The sequence below is a fragment of the Chaetodon auriga genome, chromosome 10, assembly GCF_051107435.1.
Source record: "Chaetodon auriga isolate fChaAug3 chromosome 10, fChaAug3.hap1, whole genome shotgun sequence".
Taxonomy (NCBI): domain Eukaryota; kingdom Metazoa; phylum Chordata; class Actinopteri; order Chaetodontiformes; family Chaetodontidae; genus Chaetodon; species Chaetodon auriga.
This window is the reverse complement of record NC_135083.1, coordinates 5,563,825-5,581,861: the sequence shown is the minus strand read 5'-3', so window position 1 is coordinate 5,581,861 and position 18,037 is coordinate 5,563,825. Positions and strand designations below refer to the sequence as shown.

Below are 18,037 nucleotides of genomic sequence, written 5' to 3'. Positions count from 1 at the left end.
GCATACAAACTACAGCTGAGGCTGATGGGAAAGTCTTTGCAGGTATTCAGTCCTAAATCAAAGTACTGGATTAATAAAAAATGATGGTGCTGGATGAAACGTCAGGAATGATCAAAGTTATCAGAATTTATTCTGAGGGGAATTTAACGTCTGAACCAAATTTCATAGCAAGTGATTCAATGGTTGTTCAGGTATTTTACTTCAGGCTGGACCACAGCACTAGCATGGCTAATGCAATCATCACAAAATGCTTATTCTTAGTAATATAAAACATACTGGGAAGATAAAACATGCTGGGATTTTGGTCATGGAAACCAGTACTTTGGATGCAAGTTCTGTCTCTGTATGTTGAAATGGACACATCAGGTTGTGGTACATCTGTTCTGTACAGTTTGATGAATGAGAGGCATGGCACTGCTCTGAGTGGCTGGGCGATTCTCCACATTTGCTCTGTGTGTGTGAACGATCTTACCTCTGACTCAGCTGACGACGTGCGAAGCGAATGCGTTTTGTCTCTCTGCATCACTAAACGGGTGTTTACAGACTGAAAAGATGCACCGCAGACGTAAAGTGTCAGTTCTCAGTGTGTTTAATCACTTCCCAGGCAACAGTGATGGTATGACTCTGTGTCCTACATGTACATGTCCAGATCTATAAGCTGAGGAAGAAAAATGAATCACATGCACCTCATAGTTACTGGTTGGTGATTTTTCAACTGTGCCAGATAGAGGGACAAATATTCAAAGTAAACTGGTACAATTCAGTCATTTTCTAAAACAATATTTATCTCTAAATATATATTCTGAGAGCAACAATTAGTATTAAACCTTTTGTATTAAAGTGATTTGAATCTAAAAGCACTGTTTACAGGAAGAATTACAAAAAAGGGTTGAAATACTGACCCATTAATGACCTTGCAAATGCCAAATGAGTACACTTGAAAATAAGCCAATGTACTGCAACTATCATCAAAGTCAAATGGGAGGCAACACGGATGTTCACGGTTTGATGTAGGCCAAAGTCATAAGGCATGTAGCAGCAACCGGAGTCTACATCAACTCCGCCTTTTCATGTTATGATGAGTAGAAATATATTGCACTTTGAAGACAAACTGAAAAAATAATCTCACAGGTAACGACAGCAACAAGTACCACCGAAGAGAGTCATGCAAGTGGCGATGGGCTCCTTGGAGGCCTCTTTTGAGGTGAAGTCTACCACGGCGAAGCTGAATCTCTGTTGCACGGTCCAAGTGTCGGAGGGTCGACCACCCGCAGGAGGAGGCGCCCCAAACTGCTGCACTTATTCATTCACCTATTTGCATACTGGCAAACAAACATCTCCCTTTGTGGCTCTGTTTTAGTGGCATTTTAGCAAAGTCTAGCTGCCTGTCCTCCGGTTTGCTTTTCCTGTCGTGGTTCTCGTTCTTGGCAAAGATCACTTCTCTCGTAGAACGCAGACGCCCGCATCGCACCGCTGCGTCGCCATCGAGGTGACGACCTCCCAGGAGTCGATAACCGGGTCGTAACATTCAATACTGCTGAGAAGAGAGTTCCCGTCATATCTGCAGAGATGTCAGACAAACAGGGAGGAAGTGAGAGTTTTAACCACAACTACCAGCACTGTGCCGTGCACGGCGGGGACCAGCAGCAGACTGTAAAGGAACACTGTCGCGATGTGCCTCAGTTATTATCATCCAGATAAACCTGATAACTTCTCTCATAACAAGAGAAGAAGTAGAGAAAAGAGGTCTATAATCCTACAAGGAAGACACCATAACAACAATTTCATCTGAGTAGCAGAGCAGCAGCAGAAAAACGGCATTATGGAGGTCATTTATTTGGACTGTACACTTGCATATATTTGATTAGTCTGTTCAGCGCCTTGGATGATTGAGCCTGGTTCAACTGGTTTGCTGGATGATGTTTTGATGGAGCCTTCTGAGACAACGGACGGACTGTCGCTGCCTTTTTTCACACAGTTGGTCTGAACAAAGCTGGACAAAAAAAATGTGAACCTCTCCTTTGAAGCCACTGTCACAGAAGGACGTCAGGACACCGTCACTTACCCGGCGATGGCATAGAGGCGTCCACGCAGAACGGTTGCTCCCACGTAGCATCGAGGAGTGGTCATACTGGCCACAGTGGTCCAATAGTCTGTTCTGATGTTGTAGACCTCAACAGAGTCGAGGTGTGACACACCATCGAAGCCTCCCACCACATAGATGTGGTCATTGAGTAAAGCCACACCTGCCCCTGGAAACAGCAGGCATGTCAGATGAACGGTGACACGTGAACCCAGCAGGAATATTTTACTTCAATCTGATTCTTTTACCTACCTGAACGCTTGGTGGCCATAGGTGTGACACTTGTCCAGTGGCCTGTGTGTGGGTCATACCGCTCCACCGAATTCAGGATATTTAGTCCATCGTATCCGCCTATGAGGACATATCAAAAGTGTAGAGATCATGTAAGTCGCTCCCTCGTTCCAGCTTGTTGTTTGTAAAGATTTTCTTTGTCTTGTGTAATATTAAAATATATTGAATATATCATCTTAACCCTTCAGAAAATAGTAAAAAATGCCAAACACAACACAATTAACATCAGAATAATCAATAATATAAAGGGTTGTTAGCGTCACCCCTTGACACGCTTACTGCACTTTATCAATATGAGTGAGACGAGCTGAAATGATGACAGTATCTTTTTGTGGGAGTATATTACACTCTAGGACTTGACAATTACTGTCTGTGTTAGCACCAGGACTTACAGCCAGTGTTGCATTATGGGTTGTTTGTAGCTTGTTGCTAGGTTAGCGAGTGTCTTCAGGTCTGTTTACAGTGTGTCTTTTACTGTTAGTCAACCATCAAACCCTCTAAGTACTGTGTTTGGCCCTGACCTACAGGAGTTCCCGAGGGCTTGTGCAACGTGTTTAACTTAAAGTGAAAACGAGTCTGAAGTGTATCCCGACGTGTTTACTGCAGAAACGGACCAACGACTGAATCATCTGCAAAGCAGCCAAGAATGAGTGCTGTCACAGATGACAAGCGGCTCAAAGAGACGAGAAGTCTCGCTTGTCATGCTTCATTTTGACCGTTTCCAAGAGCCTCATGATGGAGAGTGTGAGTATGTGACTGATAGGAAACCTACACAAATGTGGGATTTGAGGTTGCTTTACTGGTTTCATTTCATGTTTCACTTCTAGAACAGAAAAGTGATGCAAGGACGAGGCCTCTCTTCTCCTATTAATATTATCTCAGGGAGGTTTCCAAAAAGGAATAATAGGAAAGTGTTTCCCAAAAACAGGTGTTGGCCTTTTATTTGAGTCAATACTGTGAGAAATTAGTCAGCAGTAAGAAAATCACTTGGCAGCTATTTAAATGAATTAATCATTTCAGTCATTTTTCAAGCAAACTAACAAACACTTGCTGGTTCCAGCTTGTCAAATGTTTGGATTTGCTGCTTTTCTTTTGCTTCTGTGACGATAAACTGAATGTCTTTGGGTTTAAATACGCCACATGCATTATATTTTCTCACATTTTAAAGACAAAACAATGAATTGAGTAGATTAAAAAAATCAGCAATTAATCAATAATAAAAATGATCAGAAGTTGCAACCTGAATATGAACCTAATACGTGTCAAAGTGATCAAAAACTGAGATGTCAAGCTCATCTGTCCATACCTAGACAGTATATCAGTCCACTGGCCACCACCAGACCGGCTCCTTCTCTAGCTGTCTGCATATCTCCCAGCATGCTCCACTGGTCAATGTTGGGGTCATATCGCTCCATGCTGGTATGACGTCGGCTGCCGTCGAAGCCTCCGGCGACATAGATCATGTCTGTCGAGAATCAAATAAGATGAAACGGGATGGAAAAACTCCACGGCTGCATCGTTACTGTATACCTTTCTCCTCACAGCAGCTCACTCACCTCCGAGTGTTGTCGCTCCGGCGAGGCCACGGCGCACATTCATGGTGGCAACGGTGTACCAAACGCCATCCTCGTCCGCTGTGTAGTCCAGGCACTCCACGGAGCTGAGCCTCGACCGACCGTCGTAGCCTCCGATCACATAGACTCGATCGTGGAGGGACACTGTGGCGACGTAACGCCTTTTCCGTGCAATGTTCTGATGAAGACACGCTTGTCTGTATGAGCCAAATTCACTGAGATATAAAAAAAATAAACCATCTCATCTCATCATCTTCAATACTTACAGGGAGAAAACTCCATTCTTGCGTTTTTGGATCATATTTCTCAACTATGTCTATTGGTGACTGTTGGCTGCCAAACCCACCGATAACCAACAAGACTTCTTTGGCACCTGAAAAGACCCATGTAACACTTTCACTATCAGTGTGGTTTATAAATATATGCATACAGCTAACTTGTTATTAAAAACAGGTTTCCTACCTAATCTAGCTTGTGTGCGTGGGCCCTGCATCTCACTCCTCAGCTCTGGTCTTAAGTGGAATTTCTTGGCTTCATCAACAAGGTCTCGACATGGCAGGCTACACCGAATGAGGGGCTAAAACATGTCAAAACTTGCTTAATTACAGCGGTAACGATGATAAATACTTCAGCACATAATCCTTCATTGTAAGCTTGGCGTATGATTACACAACAACCTGCTGTGTGCCACCTGGCTCACCTCAGCATCAATGACATCTGTAATGTAGCGGGGGGTAAGGAGCGGCATTCGAACAAACTCGAGCATGTCTGGCAGGTAGGGCTCTCGCTCTTTTCGGTTGTGCTTAACCCAGTTTAACACGGCTTCAAATACAGGCTCCTCTGAGTCCACCTACATACAGAGAGCATGTACAGTAAGAAGGCAGTAAATCCACACATGAATTAAATAATTAGCTGACAACTTCAGTTGAAGATGCACAATATTCATTAGAGATGCGACTACTTGAGCTAAGCCGTCCCTTCTATAACTATAATCATTTATTGCTCAGCAACTGTATTTTTCTAGTTGCAAAGACCCAACGTGCAACAATCCGCTCTGCTGAGGGTAAAATGAGCTGTAAGTTCTCACCACGAAATCCTCACGAGAAAGATGACAGAAAGAGAAAAGTTTCACTGAGGGCAAATTATGCGTGACTGCGATTTACATGTATGGTCTCGTTTTATTTTAAAATCAACAAAAAATGACAGGAAGAACCATTTGAGGGAATTGATGATCCATAAATCTTTGTGTGATAATAACTGTGTTTTCACAAAGCAAGGCATGTGGTTGGGAACAGGAATTTCCTGAGCACAAAGGCAAAGTTCAATCAGGTTTTCTTCTCTGCAATTTCATTGTCAGCCCGATCCGCAAAAGTGACTGGAACTGGGGGGGCCCACGGACTGAGATTACAGCAGGTTGGTACTTGCTTTTCTGTTTTTGCACTCGGGTGAAAGACAATAAGAAAGCTGTGAAACTCAAACTCAGCTAACATGACACTATTTTAGTCAAGTTACTTTTCAGGCACCCTGATGCCACTCTTCACTATTACAGTTACATATTTAGTTATCCATCACATTCAGTTCCAGCAGCCTGTTCAACCAGCAACAACACCAAAAAGCACAAAACCTCATGAGATCCACGTTTCCTACCTGAATTTCATCACATTTTATAAGCTTCTCGACTTCTGTCTGGCTGAGCAGCATGAACTCCTCATGCTGAACCACCTCGGAGAAATGCTTCTGGGAAAAGAGCTCGGCGGCCTGCATCAGGTCGAGGCAATTGTGAGTTTCGGCAAAGTCACGAATACCCAGACAGTTGGAGGGATCAAGCTGACTCTCCAGAAAATCACAGCATGCTCTTTTCACCCCTGAGGAAAACAAAGACAGGTTTGTATATACACACACATTCTGATAGACACAACGCTCGTTTCACTCAACAACTGTTCATTTCTAAAAGCTGAGGCCATCTCATCTGAAAAGTGGTGCCGTGCCGTGCCTCAGGGTTTCTGCAGGGCTCCCCGAATTTTGAAAGAACTTTTAAAAGCCACATTGAATGAACCTTAATACATCACCTTTTTTCATCACTTCACAGCAGTATACACCAATAATCCCCGATGGTACAATTCATTAAATTAATGTGAGCTAGACTCAGGGAAGTGGCATTAAGTGGATGGATGGATTAACCATTTTCAAATGATTAATTCATTTAAGTTTATACTAAAATAGATATTTTCCATTTGGCAATGAACTCCCTAGCTACTGTAGCTAGCAGTGGTGACGGTGGAAGGATCCACAACAAACAATCTACTGTTGCAGCAATCCCACATGTCAGATCAGATACAAAAACATTCTATAACAAACACATTAGTGCCCACAGCAGGAAGGAGGGAAGACTTTCGGAGATTGCATTTATGACTTTCTAATACCCTCCGTCTACACTCACAACAATATCAGCTGGCTGCGGCACACGCTTTTCAAATCCAGGGACAGCAGGCACTCCTAAACCTACCTTTGAGCTGCAGCAAGCACGCTGCAGGGAGCAGCTCTTGGACGTTCTCCACTGTGACTAACACCGTCTCTGTGTAGACAAAGTCCAACAGGATCTCCATAGTCGCTGCAGTGAGGCCCTGAATGTCCACAAAAGATTTCCCCTTCTCTGCAAGCTGCAGAGTCACAAAAACAGACGCTATCAGGTGCAATGGCAAGACACGTATCACTGAGGGATCAGTTATCCTGTACCTACACGTAACATGGGCATCTTTTTCGCTTATTCTCTTAATTCTATCAAGACATGTGTAACATGCTTTGTAGAGACAAATAATAGTAATGGTGTGTTAGCGTTACCTCACTGGTGAACATGGCACAGAAGTAGTCACTGCAGGCAGCGAGGACGATCCGGTGAGCTGGAAAATCTGTGTTCTCCACCCTCAGAGTGATATCACAGAGTGTGTTGCTCTTGCGGAGCGAGTTCATAGCATTGAGGATGGATTTGGCATGGGAATTGGTCATGATGTCTTTGGGAGCCATGCTGCTTTGAGAATCCCTCAAGGATCTCAAACTACTCCAGGAATCTAAAACAGATAAGACAGTTAGGTCGCTCTTCACTCCATTTGGTGGATGTAATGTGTGTGAGATTCGGGCAGAAGACTTCTGATGCACAGTGACAGAAATAACGCACATTTGATGTTACTGGTGTGAATAAGAAAGCCTGAGAAACAAAGATGTAAAGTACATTAAGGTACTGCACATTAGTACTGTTTAGAGGTACTGGTACTTAGAGTATGTCCAATTTGTGAGATGTTCACTGCATTCTAGAGATAAATACTATTCAATATACAAATTCATATAATTTGACTGATAGCTGTAGTCAGCAGATTCAGGTTTTTCATGCAAACTTATGGAAAACTAATAAAAATACTGACAGGGCCCTTTCTTCAATAACAACACTTTCAATTTTGATTCATAAAAATCTTCCATTGCAAATACTTGGGTGTTACTTAACTTAATTTTTGAATGCAAGGCTTGTACTTTTCATAGAGTAATTGTGCACTGTGGAATTGCTATTGCAACTTACCGTTAAAAGATTGGAATACTTTTTCCACCACTGGGAGGCAATAACTATAGCTACACATTAGCAAGCAGCAGCCAACGACAGCGGAGGGCTAACGCCAACGCTAGACAACAACTAAGAAAACACAGCCATGTAAAGTGAGCTGGTGGCCAGAGGGAGACAACACATGAAGCGACACACACAGAAGAACTTGTCAAGAATTTACATAATACCTGTCGCAGCAGTAAGGCTGATTCAAAACGTTTAGCTAAGTTGCGTTGCTAGCTAACGTTAGTAGCACCAAAGTCCCTTGTCCCAGTCCTTGCTGTCAGTCACACTGTCTGGAGAAAGCCACTGAACTAACGTTACAGCTAATCCATGATGACCTCTGCTCGGTCAACACTGTGCGCGGCCTCCTTGAGGACATACACGTCTGTAATTTCAAAAGAATTTCATAGCATCCCCGATACGGGTTTTAACCAGCTAGAATATTTCGTTGACTAAACTGCAGCGGGTCACAGCAGCAGAGTCTCCACAGATTGGACGTAAACAGACCATTACGTGGGTGTACGTGCGCGCTCCACGAGCAGTGGCGCGCGACGTTCCAGAAACAAGATGCCTTCCGCGCGTCCCCGTTGGCCTGTCTCTACAGCCGCCGTAGGAAAGGTAAAGTGACCGTTTTATACTAACAAAGTTACTTATGCCGGTCTAAAAGCGGCCTGTAAATCCACGTAGCATCCTAAAAATCCGGAGCGGGATATTTTCTCTTAAAGAAACCACATTTACTCTTTTTTAGCCACCCGACGACGGCAGCTACACCGAGTAGGAGGAGCCAGCGGCGTGTTTCCGCTAAGATCAGGCCGAGAGAGGAAGCGTTAGCACGGTTATCTGCGCTGCCGTACGGAGAAAGATTGAACAGTGGCGGAACAGTTGTCAGCTACTGCGGGACGCTGTTCGAGTACTAACCGCCTGATCACCGGGGACCTGCGGTTGTCCGTATCTGGGCAAGAAGAAGAAGAAGAAGGAGTGGCAGCTGGACTGTCAGCCATGGAAGCCGAGTTTCGGGAAATCGATGAAAACGGGAGTTGGAGCGCCGTTTATCAGGTAAGACCTCTCGGCGAATCAAGGTGGAAATGGGCTGTGGGCGAAGCCTCCACTTGATAGCTTCATGTACGACGAGTCCGCAGCCTGGTTCGTCCGTAGTTCGGTCCGTGTTCCGCTTGCTTGGACCGCTGATCGATGTGTGTGCCCGGGTCTCCAGCAGGCAGCACATCCCATCACTGAGCCGAGACACTGTGTCCGTACAAACTGTACGTTTTGGTGTCCGTTGTCACTGTTTGTTGCATGTGTTTTAACATAAATGTTCCAGCTCTCAGTCCTCTCGTTTTCACACTTTATTTCACTGGCTGGTCCACAGTTTGTTACTCAAAATATCCATAAATTGCAGCACAGTGTGAATCAGCTGATATGATTGTTTCCTCTATCTCTCTCTCTCACACACACACACACGAGGAGGACACTTGCATGGAGTTATAACTGCAGTATGAGAGCTTGACAGGTGGTGTGTTTCTTTTCCACAGAATTACATTTAAGGAAGGAACAACTACCCCTTTCAAGATCCTTAACGCAGCTCAGCTTCTGTTTTAAAGCAGCTGAAGTGCTGGAGACACAGCCTGCACACTCATGTTGCATCAGACTTTTAATGACGTAAATGATTTAAATTTTATATTAATGCAATACTACTGTTGTTTTATTCTGTCACAGGAGATTCGTCAGCAGTCCTGTGAACTCCCGTGCAAGGTTGCCAAACTACCCGAAAACAAGAATCGGAATCGTTACAGAGATGTTAGCCCATGTAAGTTGCTCTTTTTTTTGCCCATCTGGACAGAACAGGCCTGAAATGTTTAAAATATTCCTTTAAATTGATGACAGGGCTGTACTGGCCTGTTTATGCCCAAACACCAGCCGGTGGTGGCCCATTCGTTAACATCACAGCAGCATCAAAGTGAGCCGTCCACAGCTGAACGTCACAGGAAGCTGCCAGCTCACTGCTGTTCGACCTCAGGTTCAAGCATTGTAATAATCTTTTCATTCATAACACAAAGACACTGTTGCACAATAGGCAGTGTGTTGCATCACTGTGGACGGACTGACGTAACACAAGATGCCACTTCATATCCACAACTTTTGTCCTCTTCTCAAGAACCGCAGATTTATGACTGTGCAGGTGGAGTGTGGGGTATCAGTATGTGGTGATAGTACGTGGAGGTAAAGATACGTGACTCTGGCAACATAATGATAATCCTGCTTGGTTGGCTTTGGTGCAATCTTCTGTCGCACCACCATCAGTATGTTTTATATCTCATTTGTTTATTATTGGGGACAGCACACATTAATCAATAGTGACATTTAAAAACATCAATGCAAATGTTAGCTCAGCAGCAAAGATGCACCTGTATTCACGACAAATGATAAAAAGCATGAGCGCAATGTAAAGGTCCTATAAATCTTGATCTTAAAAATGCTTATCTTGAACCTATATTCTTTGAAGCACTTTGTAAACACTGTCTAAAAAAGGCAGCATGTAAACACATTTAATTGTTATGAATATGATCCCTGCGTTTGACCACTCATGTACCTTTTTCATGTAAGACTAACTGTTCAGTACATTTCAGTTCACTGTTTTCCACTGAATTATTATTTGATTACATGTTTTTTTCCATAACGTCACAATCCAACAGCTGAACTATCAGTGGTTTCCTCTTTTTCACACTGAATAAGATATGCAAATTGTGCAGAGCGGCTTGCAAATAGTTACTGTATATGCCATCAAGCATGCTTCTGACTGTCAAGATGTGAAAATCAGTAACCTGAAACTTGTTCATGCTGTTTACTTTTTAACTATTTTTGACTGGATATCAAGAAGGGTTGATATGATCCATCTCACTGTCAACCAAAAGCTAACACCTGTGTTTTGTTCAGTGACAGACTCGTCATATGTTCTCAGCAGCTGTGCTGGTCTGAGAACTTTTCTGGTCCCCTGAGGGTTGTGACATATTAACAACACACAAGCCTATTTTTATGATTCTTTGTTTCTCCCCTTCAGTTGACCACAGCAGAATATGTCTGCAGCTGGGTACGAATGACTACATCAATGCCAGCCTAATAACAGTAGAAGAGGCACAGAGGAACTATATTCTTACTCAGGTAAGCATGGAGGAGACTCTGGAAATGCTGCAGTCAGACAGCGATCATCGCCCTTTACACAGGATGAATCCCTGTTATTGGTATGATACTGGATGATATTTGGAATTGTGTCATTAGCAAGTAAGTGGGGAGGGGTGGAGGTGCTGCCTGTGCTGTGACGAGAAGTCAGAGGGTTTCCCAGAAATACAACATACAGAAAGAGAGATTTAGCCTGGCCATCATTGATAAATACAGGGTGGACAAAATAATAGAAACACCTGTCAGTAATCAAGATTAAAGTTGAATCAACATCTCTGAAACAAAAAACTGAACATCAAAAACACAAAGAGGATTTCTTGCAGGACTGTTGTATCAGACGTGTTAGTTTTAGCTTGGTGTACCTAATAAACTGGCAACTGGGTGCCTAAGCGTTTAATAAATGTTCATAAAATACGTAATTTAGTTGTAAGCACCTATAAATGTTGGTCAGTGTGTTTTTCAAGGACTGTGATGCCTCCTGGTGGCACCTGTCAAACACAGCATTGGCTCTTTTTCAGGGACCCCTTCCAAATACATGTGGCAACTTCTGGGAGATGGTGTGGGAGCAGAGGAGCCGCGGTGTCGTGATGCTGAACCGAGTCATAGAGAAAGGATCTGTGAGCACTGCTTTCTGTCCTTACGTTGTGGCTTCTTCATGTGTCAGCTTGTCTTGTTGTCCACAGTAACCTCACTGCTTCTCTCTTCCTGTTTGTTTGTGCACCTTCAGGTGAAATGCGCTCAGTATTGGCCTCACAGAGAGGAGAAAGACGCCATCTTTGAAGATACCAATTTCAAGCTCACCCTTATCTCAGAAGACATCAAATCTTACTACACAGTCCGTCAGCTGGAGTTGGAGAACCTGTCTGTGAGTATTTTATCTCTGCAGTTTGAGTGTAAAAGTGGACGTGGTTTCAGATTTGGACTACAGCCCTTTGATACTCAGTGCATGTGAGTCCTGCTCCTTTCGTTGGTCTTTTAATTCTCAGGATGTTTTCCCTCCGATCTTCTTTTACAGACTCAAGAGACTCGTGAGATTTTACATTTTCACTACACCACCTGGCCTGACTTTGGGGTGCCAGAGTCTCCTGCCTCTTTCCTTAACTTCCTGTTCAAGGTGCGAGAGTCAGGTTGTCTGAATTCGGACCAGGGCCCCGTGGTGGTGCACTGCAGCGCCGGCATCGGACGCTCTGGGACGTTTTGTCTCGTGGACACCTGCCTCTTATTGGTTTGTACAGAGATCCGCTCTCTTAAAATCATCTTTAGAAGCTAAAATGACTCAATCAGGCCCTTAAAACTCAGGCCTCTAATGCACTGAGTGCTTTTCGCTGTGCTGTGCAGATGTCCCTCCGTAAAGACCCGTCTTCAGTGCGGATTCGTGACGTGCTGCTGGAGATGCGACGCTATCGAATGGGCCTGATTCAGACAGCAGATCAGCTTCGCTTCTCATACCTCGCTGTCATTGAAGGTGCAAAGTACATCAAGGGAGATACGTCTCTGCAGGCAAGTCCTTCCTCTATTCTACTCTTTGCTCTTAAGACACACATTTCACTCGGTGTGTCTTCTTTTCAGATGAAGAAACTGTACGTGCACAGTTGACTGAAAGGAGTAGAAACAGATGTTACAAAACCACCAGTTTCCTTTTATATAATATGAAGTGTTTTGCAAATACTCAGAGGGATTTTGTTTTTTCTCAAGGAGTCATGGAAGGAGCTCTCAAACGAGGAAGACGATCCTCCAGAATTCACCCCTCCTCCTCCTCTTCCTCCTCCCAGAGACCCACACAATGGCAAAGTTGAGCCCTCCTTTTTCCCAGAAAATGATGAGATCATCCAGCAGATGGAGATCCGCAGTCTGGGGTAATCATCTGAATAATGTCTTTGAAAGAAGATCGTCATTTGTTTAAATTATTTTTAAAAAGAACAGGATTGGTTAACGTCAGCTTTTCATAAAGCCGTCACTTTCTTTTTAGGTTTAAAGTCCTTTATAAGGTCTTGGTGGCTGCGTTGGCAGGCTGCTTGTTTCATAGCAGCAAGCTTGGGGAAGGGCTTAAATAGAGTACAGACCGCATAAAACTGCAGGTATCAGCTGATGGTCAAACAGCAGCAGGTGGTAGAAGGGATGAGCGAAACTTAAAGTGAGTCTTTTCACAGCTTTTAAGTGTTGGCAGAGACACTATAGTACCACAACAAACCATGTGAAAAATGTGTTTGTTAGTCTGTTGGTTCACAGGGGATTTCGTTTATGTGCCACATGGAGCTGCTGACACGATAAGATAGACGAATAATAAAAGAAACGTGCTGAACTGAAATATAGTGGAAGTCATGCACAACATTTTGTCATTTGAGGTATGTTGTGTTACTTCAGTGAAATGTAAATTAGAATAGTGACAGTTCATGTGTTAAACTCTGAGTGTTAAGCGTTGGGTCAGATGTGTTGAACGTCTCATATTAGCAGGCTAAGGTTGGCTTTGTCAGTAGGTCCAGTTAGCTTCAGTTAGCGACGCAGCTGTTACACATGGTTACTGAATGTAAATATTTAGTAACAGTGAATCTACACACAGGAACTAGTGTGTGTAATCCAACCCATTTTAATCCATTTGTTTTAGTTTTAATTTCGTCAACATAAACATAACTCATTACAGTAACATAGAACATAAAAACATTTAGACTTCCAGCAGCTGGTGCAGACGCTTTCAGGAATTTGGTCAAGGATTTCTCAGCTGTGACATCGATCTAATTAAAACCAAACTGCTGTTTTGGGACATTAAAGCGCCGCTCTGCTCTTTTCTTTCCTCCTTTAGGTCCTCACAAGAGCCGGAGCTGAGAAAGAGAAACGTTGCTGCTCCCCAGCCTCCTCCCGATGGTGCTGATCAGCTCGACGGCTACGTGGAAATACAAGCTCATACCTCCAGAGCTCCGACCAAATCGCAGCAGCATGAGGCCGCGGAGCAGGAGCAGCCCGAGGCCGTGGAGCAGCCAAAGGAAAGCTGTCCTGTGCCGGGGACCTGGTCCCCTCTGCTAACCAACGTGTGCCTGTGCACAGCGCTGGCTCTCAGTGCTTATGTCTGTTATCGAGCCTATTTCCACTGATGTCTGTCCTTCCTCCTCCTCTTTGTTCCTCCCTGTCTCCCCGCTGATGTTGCAAAGTGGACTCGGCCGGCCAATCAGCCTGCTTTGACTCTGGGTTTACTCTGCGAGTGAGTGGATTATTCGGACTTGAGCAGATTCAGGTTCACTCGTTTCTTTTACAGATGCAGTGTGAGGGGTTGGCAGGTCAGGAACAGGCCGCCGGTCCTCCTTACCCCCAAACGTTCTTTTAGTGTGTCATCTTGGACGCTCAGGGCCTCAGTTTTTCAGGTGTCACATCCCAAATACGTGTGCCGACTTAAACGCAGACACAACAGTCAACACGTATCGCGGTCTGTAGAAGAAGAGGGTTTTGTTTTAGCCCCCCTGTTCTGTGAACCAGGATGAATGGCCTGTCAGCCCATTTTACGTGGATCTCCTCTCTTTTCACGGATGTGTACGTGTTCTTCCATTTCATACTTTACCCAAGTGTCCGCCGGGATTTCACTTTGTTTTCTTACACAGATTCATCAGAAATCATAGAGCCAGATTTTTTGACCAGCCGGTCTGAAAATATGCCAGTAAAAAGGGCGTATTTTCAGACACCTTTTCAAAGGGTTTGCTCTTTCGTTACTGGTCAATATTAAACCCGACAGGTGAAACGTGTGAAAGCGAGAGGGAAGCAGCCCGGTGCCCACTAGAGAAGAGATGCATGCTGGAGTGGGCATTGAAATGTTACCTGTCCTCACTGGCGGCCTGCAGGAGGCATGCTAGTGGAGTACATAGAGTATGCGTGTTTTTGTGTGTTTGTGTATGTGCATTTGCGCGAGTGGTAGTTAGTGGAGCTTTCTACTGATGCTTGAGTTAAATCTACTCGGTGAGAAATATTAATATAACATTTACAGTACATCAAATGTGAGATGTGGACTGGGTTGCCTGCTGGTAACTCGCTCGCTTGGCGTTTTCTCTCCCTGGTGACTCAGAAAAGTCTGTTTTTTTTTTTTTACAAAGATGCGGTGTGAGGCGAGGCGGCGTGTCTCGCTCTCATTCGCCTGCCATTCTCAAATCGAAGTTGGAAAAATCTTGAAGGTTATAACACCTGGATTTTGCTTCGTTACGGTTTGAGAGAGCATCTTTTCAGTCACAGTGGGTAAAAACAGAATGTGTAACATAACCCGAATGCAAGTGAAACGCGTTGTGAAGTCGCGTGTGTTCGCTCAGCGGAGTTTCGCACAACAACGCCGACTCAACGAGACGCAGGGCAGCGAACACCCGACTCTTTTCGCCAGCAATACAGATACTTAACAATGTGTCACCCTTTACTTTGTCAAACTCTGAGTTTGAACCAGGGATTTTGAACAAACCAAAAATCAAACACCAGCACAGGGATGAAAACAATACACTGTAGTGACGGTCCGCTGTGTGATGGCGCGGCCCTGAGCTGGCAATATTGTTTTTGTATGATTACAGTCCTTTTTTTTTTTTTTTTTTTTTTTAAAGCATGCTGCATTTGTGAATCAACAGGTTTGTCCTAAGAAGAGATTAGCTAAGCTGCTAGCATTCAGTTTACCTTTGAGACTCGACAAAGTTCAGTGCTCGAGTCCAACAGCTGTACCTTTCTTTAGAATGTATAAACGTCCTCTGCAGGGACGCACTCTTATTAGATATATATATTTTTTTCAAGTCAGGTTTCAGTGTGCTGAGTTTTTTTTTTTTTTTTTAAAGCTTTAGCAAGGGATAAGTCTCAGCACCTGTGCAGCCATTACACCAGGTTTTCCTGTTTTTCTATACTTATGCTGAGCTCAAAAACATGTATTTTTTTATTTACATTTATTGTTTTCGTTTTTTAATAAAAAAAAGTCTACTGTTGATTTGTTCTGGTTTGTAGAACAGATTTACATCTATAACCTCATTCTCAGTCTTACTTCTGAACAATGACTATGGTAATAAAAGGTCACACGTCACTGTGTTCTTATCTCGTTGTTGGGTCATAATAATATGAACAGAGAAGGCTGATGAGTCCACCGAGCCTCCGGTCGGCTGCCTGAGGTTGGCAGCTCGCATCGCTGTGGACGTTTCGATGGTGTCTGGATTCACTTTTCTGTGACCTGAAGGAGCATCACAAGCTGCTTCTAATTAGAGATATTACAGAGAACGTGTCACATGTAACGACACCGCTTCCTAGTCACTCACTGCTTGAATCAAACGTGATTTAAATTTTTTAATCAGACATGTTGCAGCTACTGCTGAATAATATTTGGCAAATGTGTTTCTATCGGACCTTTAAAACCCAGACAATTGAAATCTACGTCCCCCACCTCTTCTAAGTGCTTTAAATAAAGTGGGGGAAATGGATTACAACAACATTTAAATACAAAAAGGGAAATTAAAACCAAGTGAGAGACTATAGCAATGAGAGAAATCCAGTGAAACACAGACACAAACTAAAGGACCATAAATACAGTTATAATGAAACTACAGTGCGGTTAATAAGCTCCAAGTTCAGTAATGTAAATGAAAGAGAGAGATTAATCAATCAAAGGTCCAGAAGAGCAGCAAGACATCACTTTACAACTCGCAGCACAACTTAAAAATATATTCTCTACATAACTGACAGAGTGTGAAGAGAAGGGAGGGATGTGCTCAGTTTTCCAGGTTTTTGTCCTTTAAACGATATTTTCTAATAATTTCAATTCTTAGTAAGTAATTTACTAATCCGTCATAAATTAGTTTTAAGCCACTAATTGGAAAAAAGAAATGGGTTGCCAGATTGCGAAAAATCCTGTTGCAATGTTTGGTAATAATACAGTTACAGTTGTTGGTAATTTGTGAATATTTGCACAGGTGTCATTACCCAAGGCTTTTAGTAATTAACTCTGCAGTTACACGTGTAAGTGATTTATTAAGAATTAATGAAGCCGTCAGTGAAGTATATAAATATCTTCAATGATGGATGATTGCAGCATGTCTTTGTACTCTTACCGTGTACTTTAAAGTAGAAAATGCACAACCCCAGCTCTATGAAAAGTTGTGACACTGGAAGACAGAAATAGAATTTAATAACTTGCCCACCTTTTAGACATGTACTCAACTGAAAACAGCACAAAGACAATCTATTCAATGTTTGACCTCATCAGCTTCAATTGATTTTTGTAAATATATGTTTAAAGGCTCAGTCGTCCACGGGCGAGGATGGACCAAGGTTCACCGCTTTGTGAACACACGATTGGATGAGGGAGATTACTGCATGGGCTCTGGAACACTTTGTAAAACTGCTGTCGGTAAACAAAGTTTGTTTGCAAATGACTGCATCCTGATTTTATTTGCACTTTACACAGAGTCCTAACCTTTTTTTTTTTTTTTGGAATCAAGGTTGTATTTAACACGGTGAGTCCAGAGGGGCTGAGCGAAGTGTCTTGGAGTCACCACCAGGTGGCTCCGTGGGACCGTGATACTCGCTGGTTCCTGCTGCCATGACTTACACTGCAGCCCACTCTTTCCGTTTTCTGTATGGCACCTGGGTTTGCTCATTAATTATCTTATTGTTTACAGTGAGCTGCAGTCGGGAGTGTTCCTCTCCTGGCAGAACATACTGATGATGATGCTTCATACCACAAGCGTTACTGCCTTTAAAATTCTGATTGCTTCCATCAGCATGAAGAGTATTTTCAGTGACAATGTTCTTTACCCTCCTCAGGTAAGCTGGACTGAACATCTATTCTGGCAACTCCCACCACAGCAATTAGAGATATAAGATTGTTTCTCAACAGTTTGTTGTGAAAACACACCCAGTTCTTTTAATACGCAGGCACACAACAGGTCGAGGTTGATGTCCAACCCGTCCCACTACACAAAGCCAAAGACTGAGTTTGGGTTTGTTTTAGTGAAAGATCACGGTAACGATGGCCAGCAGACTCTGAAGGAAGGAAGACCATGTCTTGAGACACATGCATTGCTTGAGTAAATTCCACCACGCTGGTGTAGTACAGATGATTTGGCAACACTCTTGGCTAGAACTTCCTGTTTGGGAAATTAGAGGCAGGCACTGGTACGGGCTGTACAGGAATGCAACTTAAACAGAGTGAGTAATGGCACTCCCAACCACCACTCTGCTGACGTCAAGCCAGCAGACAAGAAAGAACACGCTGCACTCGTTCGCAGTAGGAAAACTACAATCAAGGTGTCACCAGGGACCCGAAGTCATCTCAAAGCCACAGTTGTTTGTATTGAAATGACAGATCTGATCTTAATG

The 18,037-nt window shown here is 43.5% G+C and overlaps 2 protein-coding genes across 6 annotated transcripts; one reads left to right on the top strand and one right to left on the bottom strand.

Annotated features, from left to right (window-relative positions):
• Positions 1 to 571: 571 nt before the first annotated feature.
• klhl12 (kelch-like family member 12) lies at positions 572 to 8,051 on the bottom strand. 4 transcript variants are annotated; one of them, XM_076740885.1, is made up of 13 exons: positions 7,729 to 8,046; positions 7,520 to 7,630; positions 6,790 to 7,016; positions 6,455 to 6,608; positions 5,596 to 5,813; positions 4,649 to 4,798; positions 4,411 to 4,525; positions 4,215 to 4,321; positions 3,931 to 4,126; positions 3,681 to 3,839; positions 2,336 to 2,434; positions 2,066 to 2,252; positions 572 to 1,561 (listed from the first exon to the last, which is right to left on the bottom strand). In XM_076740885.1, the coding sequence occupies exons 2-13, from the start codon at positions 7,575 to 7,577 to the stop codon at positions 1,435 to 1,437; spliced, it is 1,797 nt and encodes a 598-aa protein (XP_076597000.1). In that variant the 5' UTR covers positions 7,578 to 7,630; positions 7,729 to 8,046; the 3' UTR covers positions 572 to 1,434. The 4 variants fall into 4 exon arrangements, with proteins under 4 accessions (XP_076597000.1, XP_076596998.1, XP_076596999.1 ...); XM_076740883.1 differs by lacking the exon at positions 7,520 to 7,630 and having other exon boundaries at positions 7,729 to 8,051; XM_076740884.1 differs by having other exon boundaries at positions 7,520 to 8,046.
• Positions 8,052 to 8,079: 28 nt separating this feature from the next.
• Positions 8,080 to 15,746, top strand: ptpn1 (protein tyrosine phosphatase non-receptor type 1). Of its 2 annotated transcripts, XM_076740886.1 has the most exons (10): positions 8,080 to 8,161; positions 8,292 to 8,599; positions 9,260 to 9,350; positions 10,602 to 10,702; positions 11,239 to 11,337; positions 11,448 to 11,585; positions 11,736 to 11,945; positions 12,059 to 12,220; positions 12,416 to 12,576; positions 13,521 to 15,746. In XM_076740886.1, the coding sequence occupies exons 2-10, from the start codon at positions 8,543 to 8,545 to the stop codon at positions 13,807 to 13,809; spliced, it is 1,308 nt and encodes a 435-aa protein (XP_076597001.1). In that variant the 5' UTR covers positions 8,080 to 8,161; positions 8,292 to 8,542; the 3' UTR covers positions 13,810 to 15,746. The 2 variants fall into 2 exon arrangements, with proteins under 2 accessions (XP_076597001.1, XP_076597003.1); XM_076740888.1 differs by lacking the exon at positions 8,292 to 8,599 and having other exon boundaries at positions 8,098 to 8,161.
• The last annotated feature ends 2,291 nt before the right edge of the window (positions 15,747 to 18,037 follow it).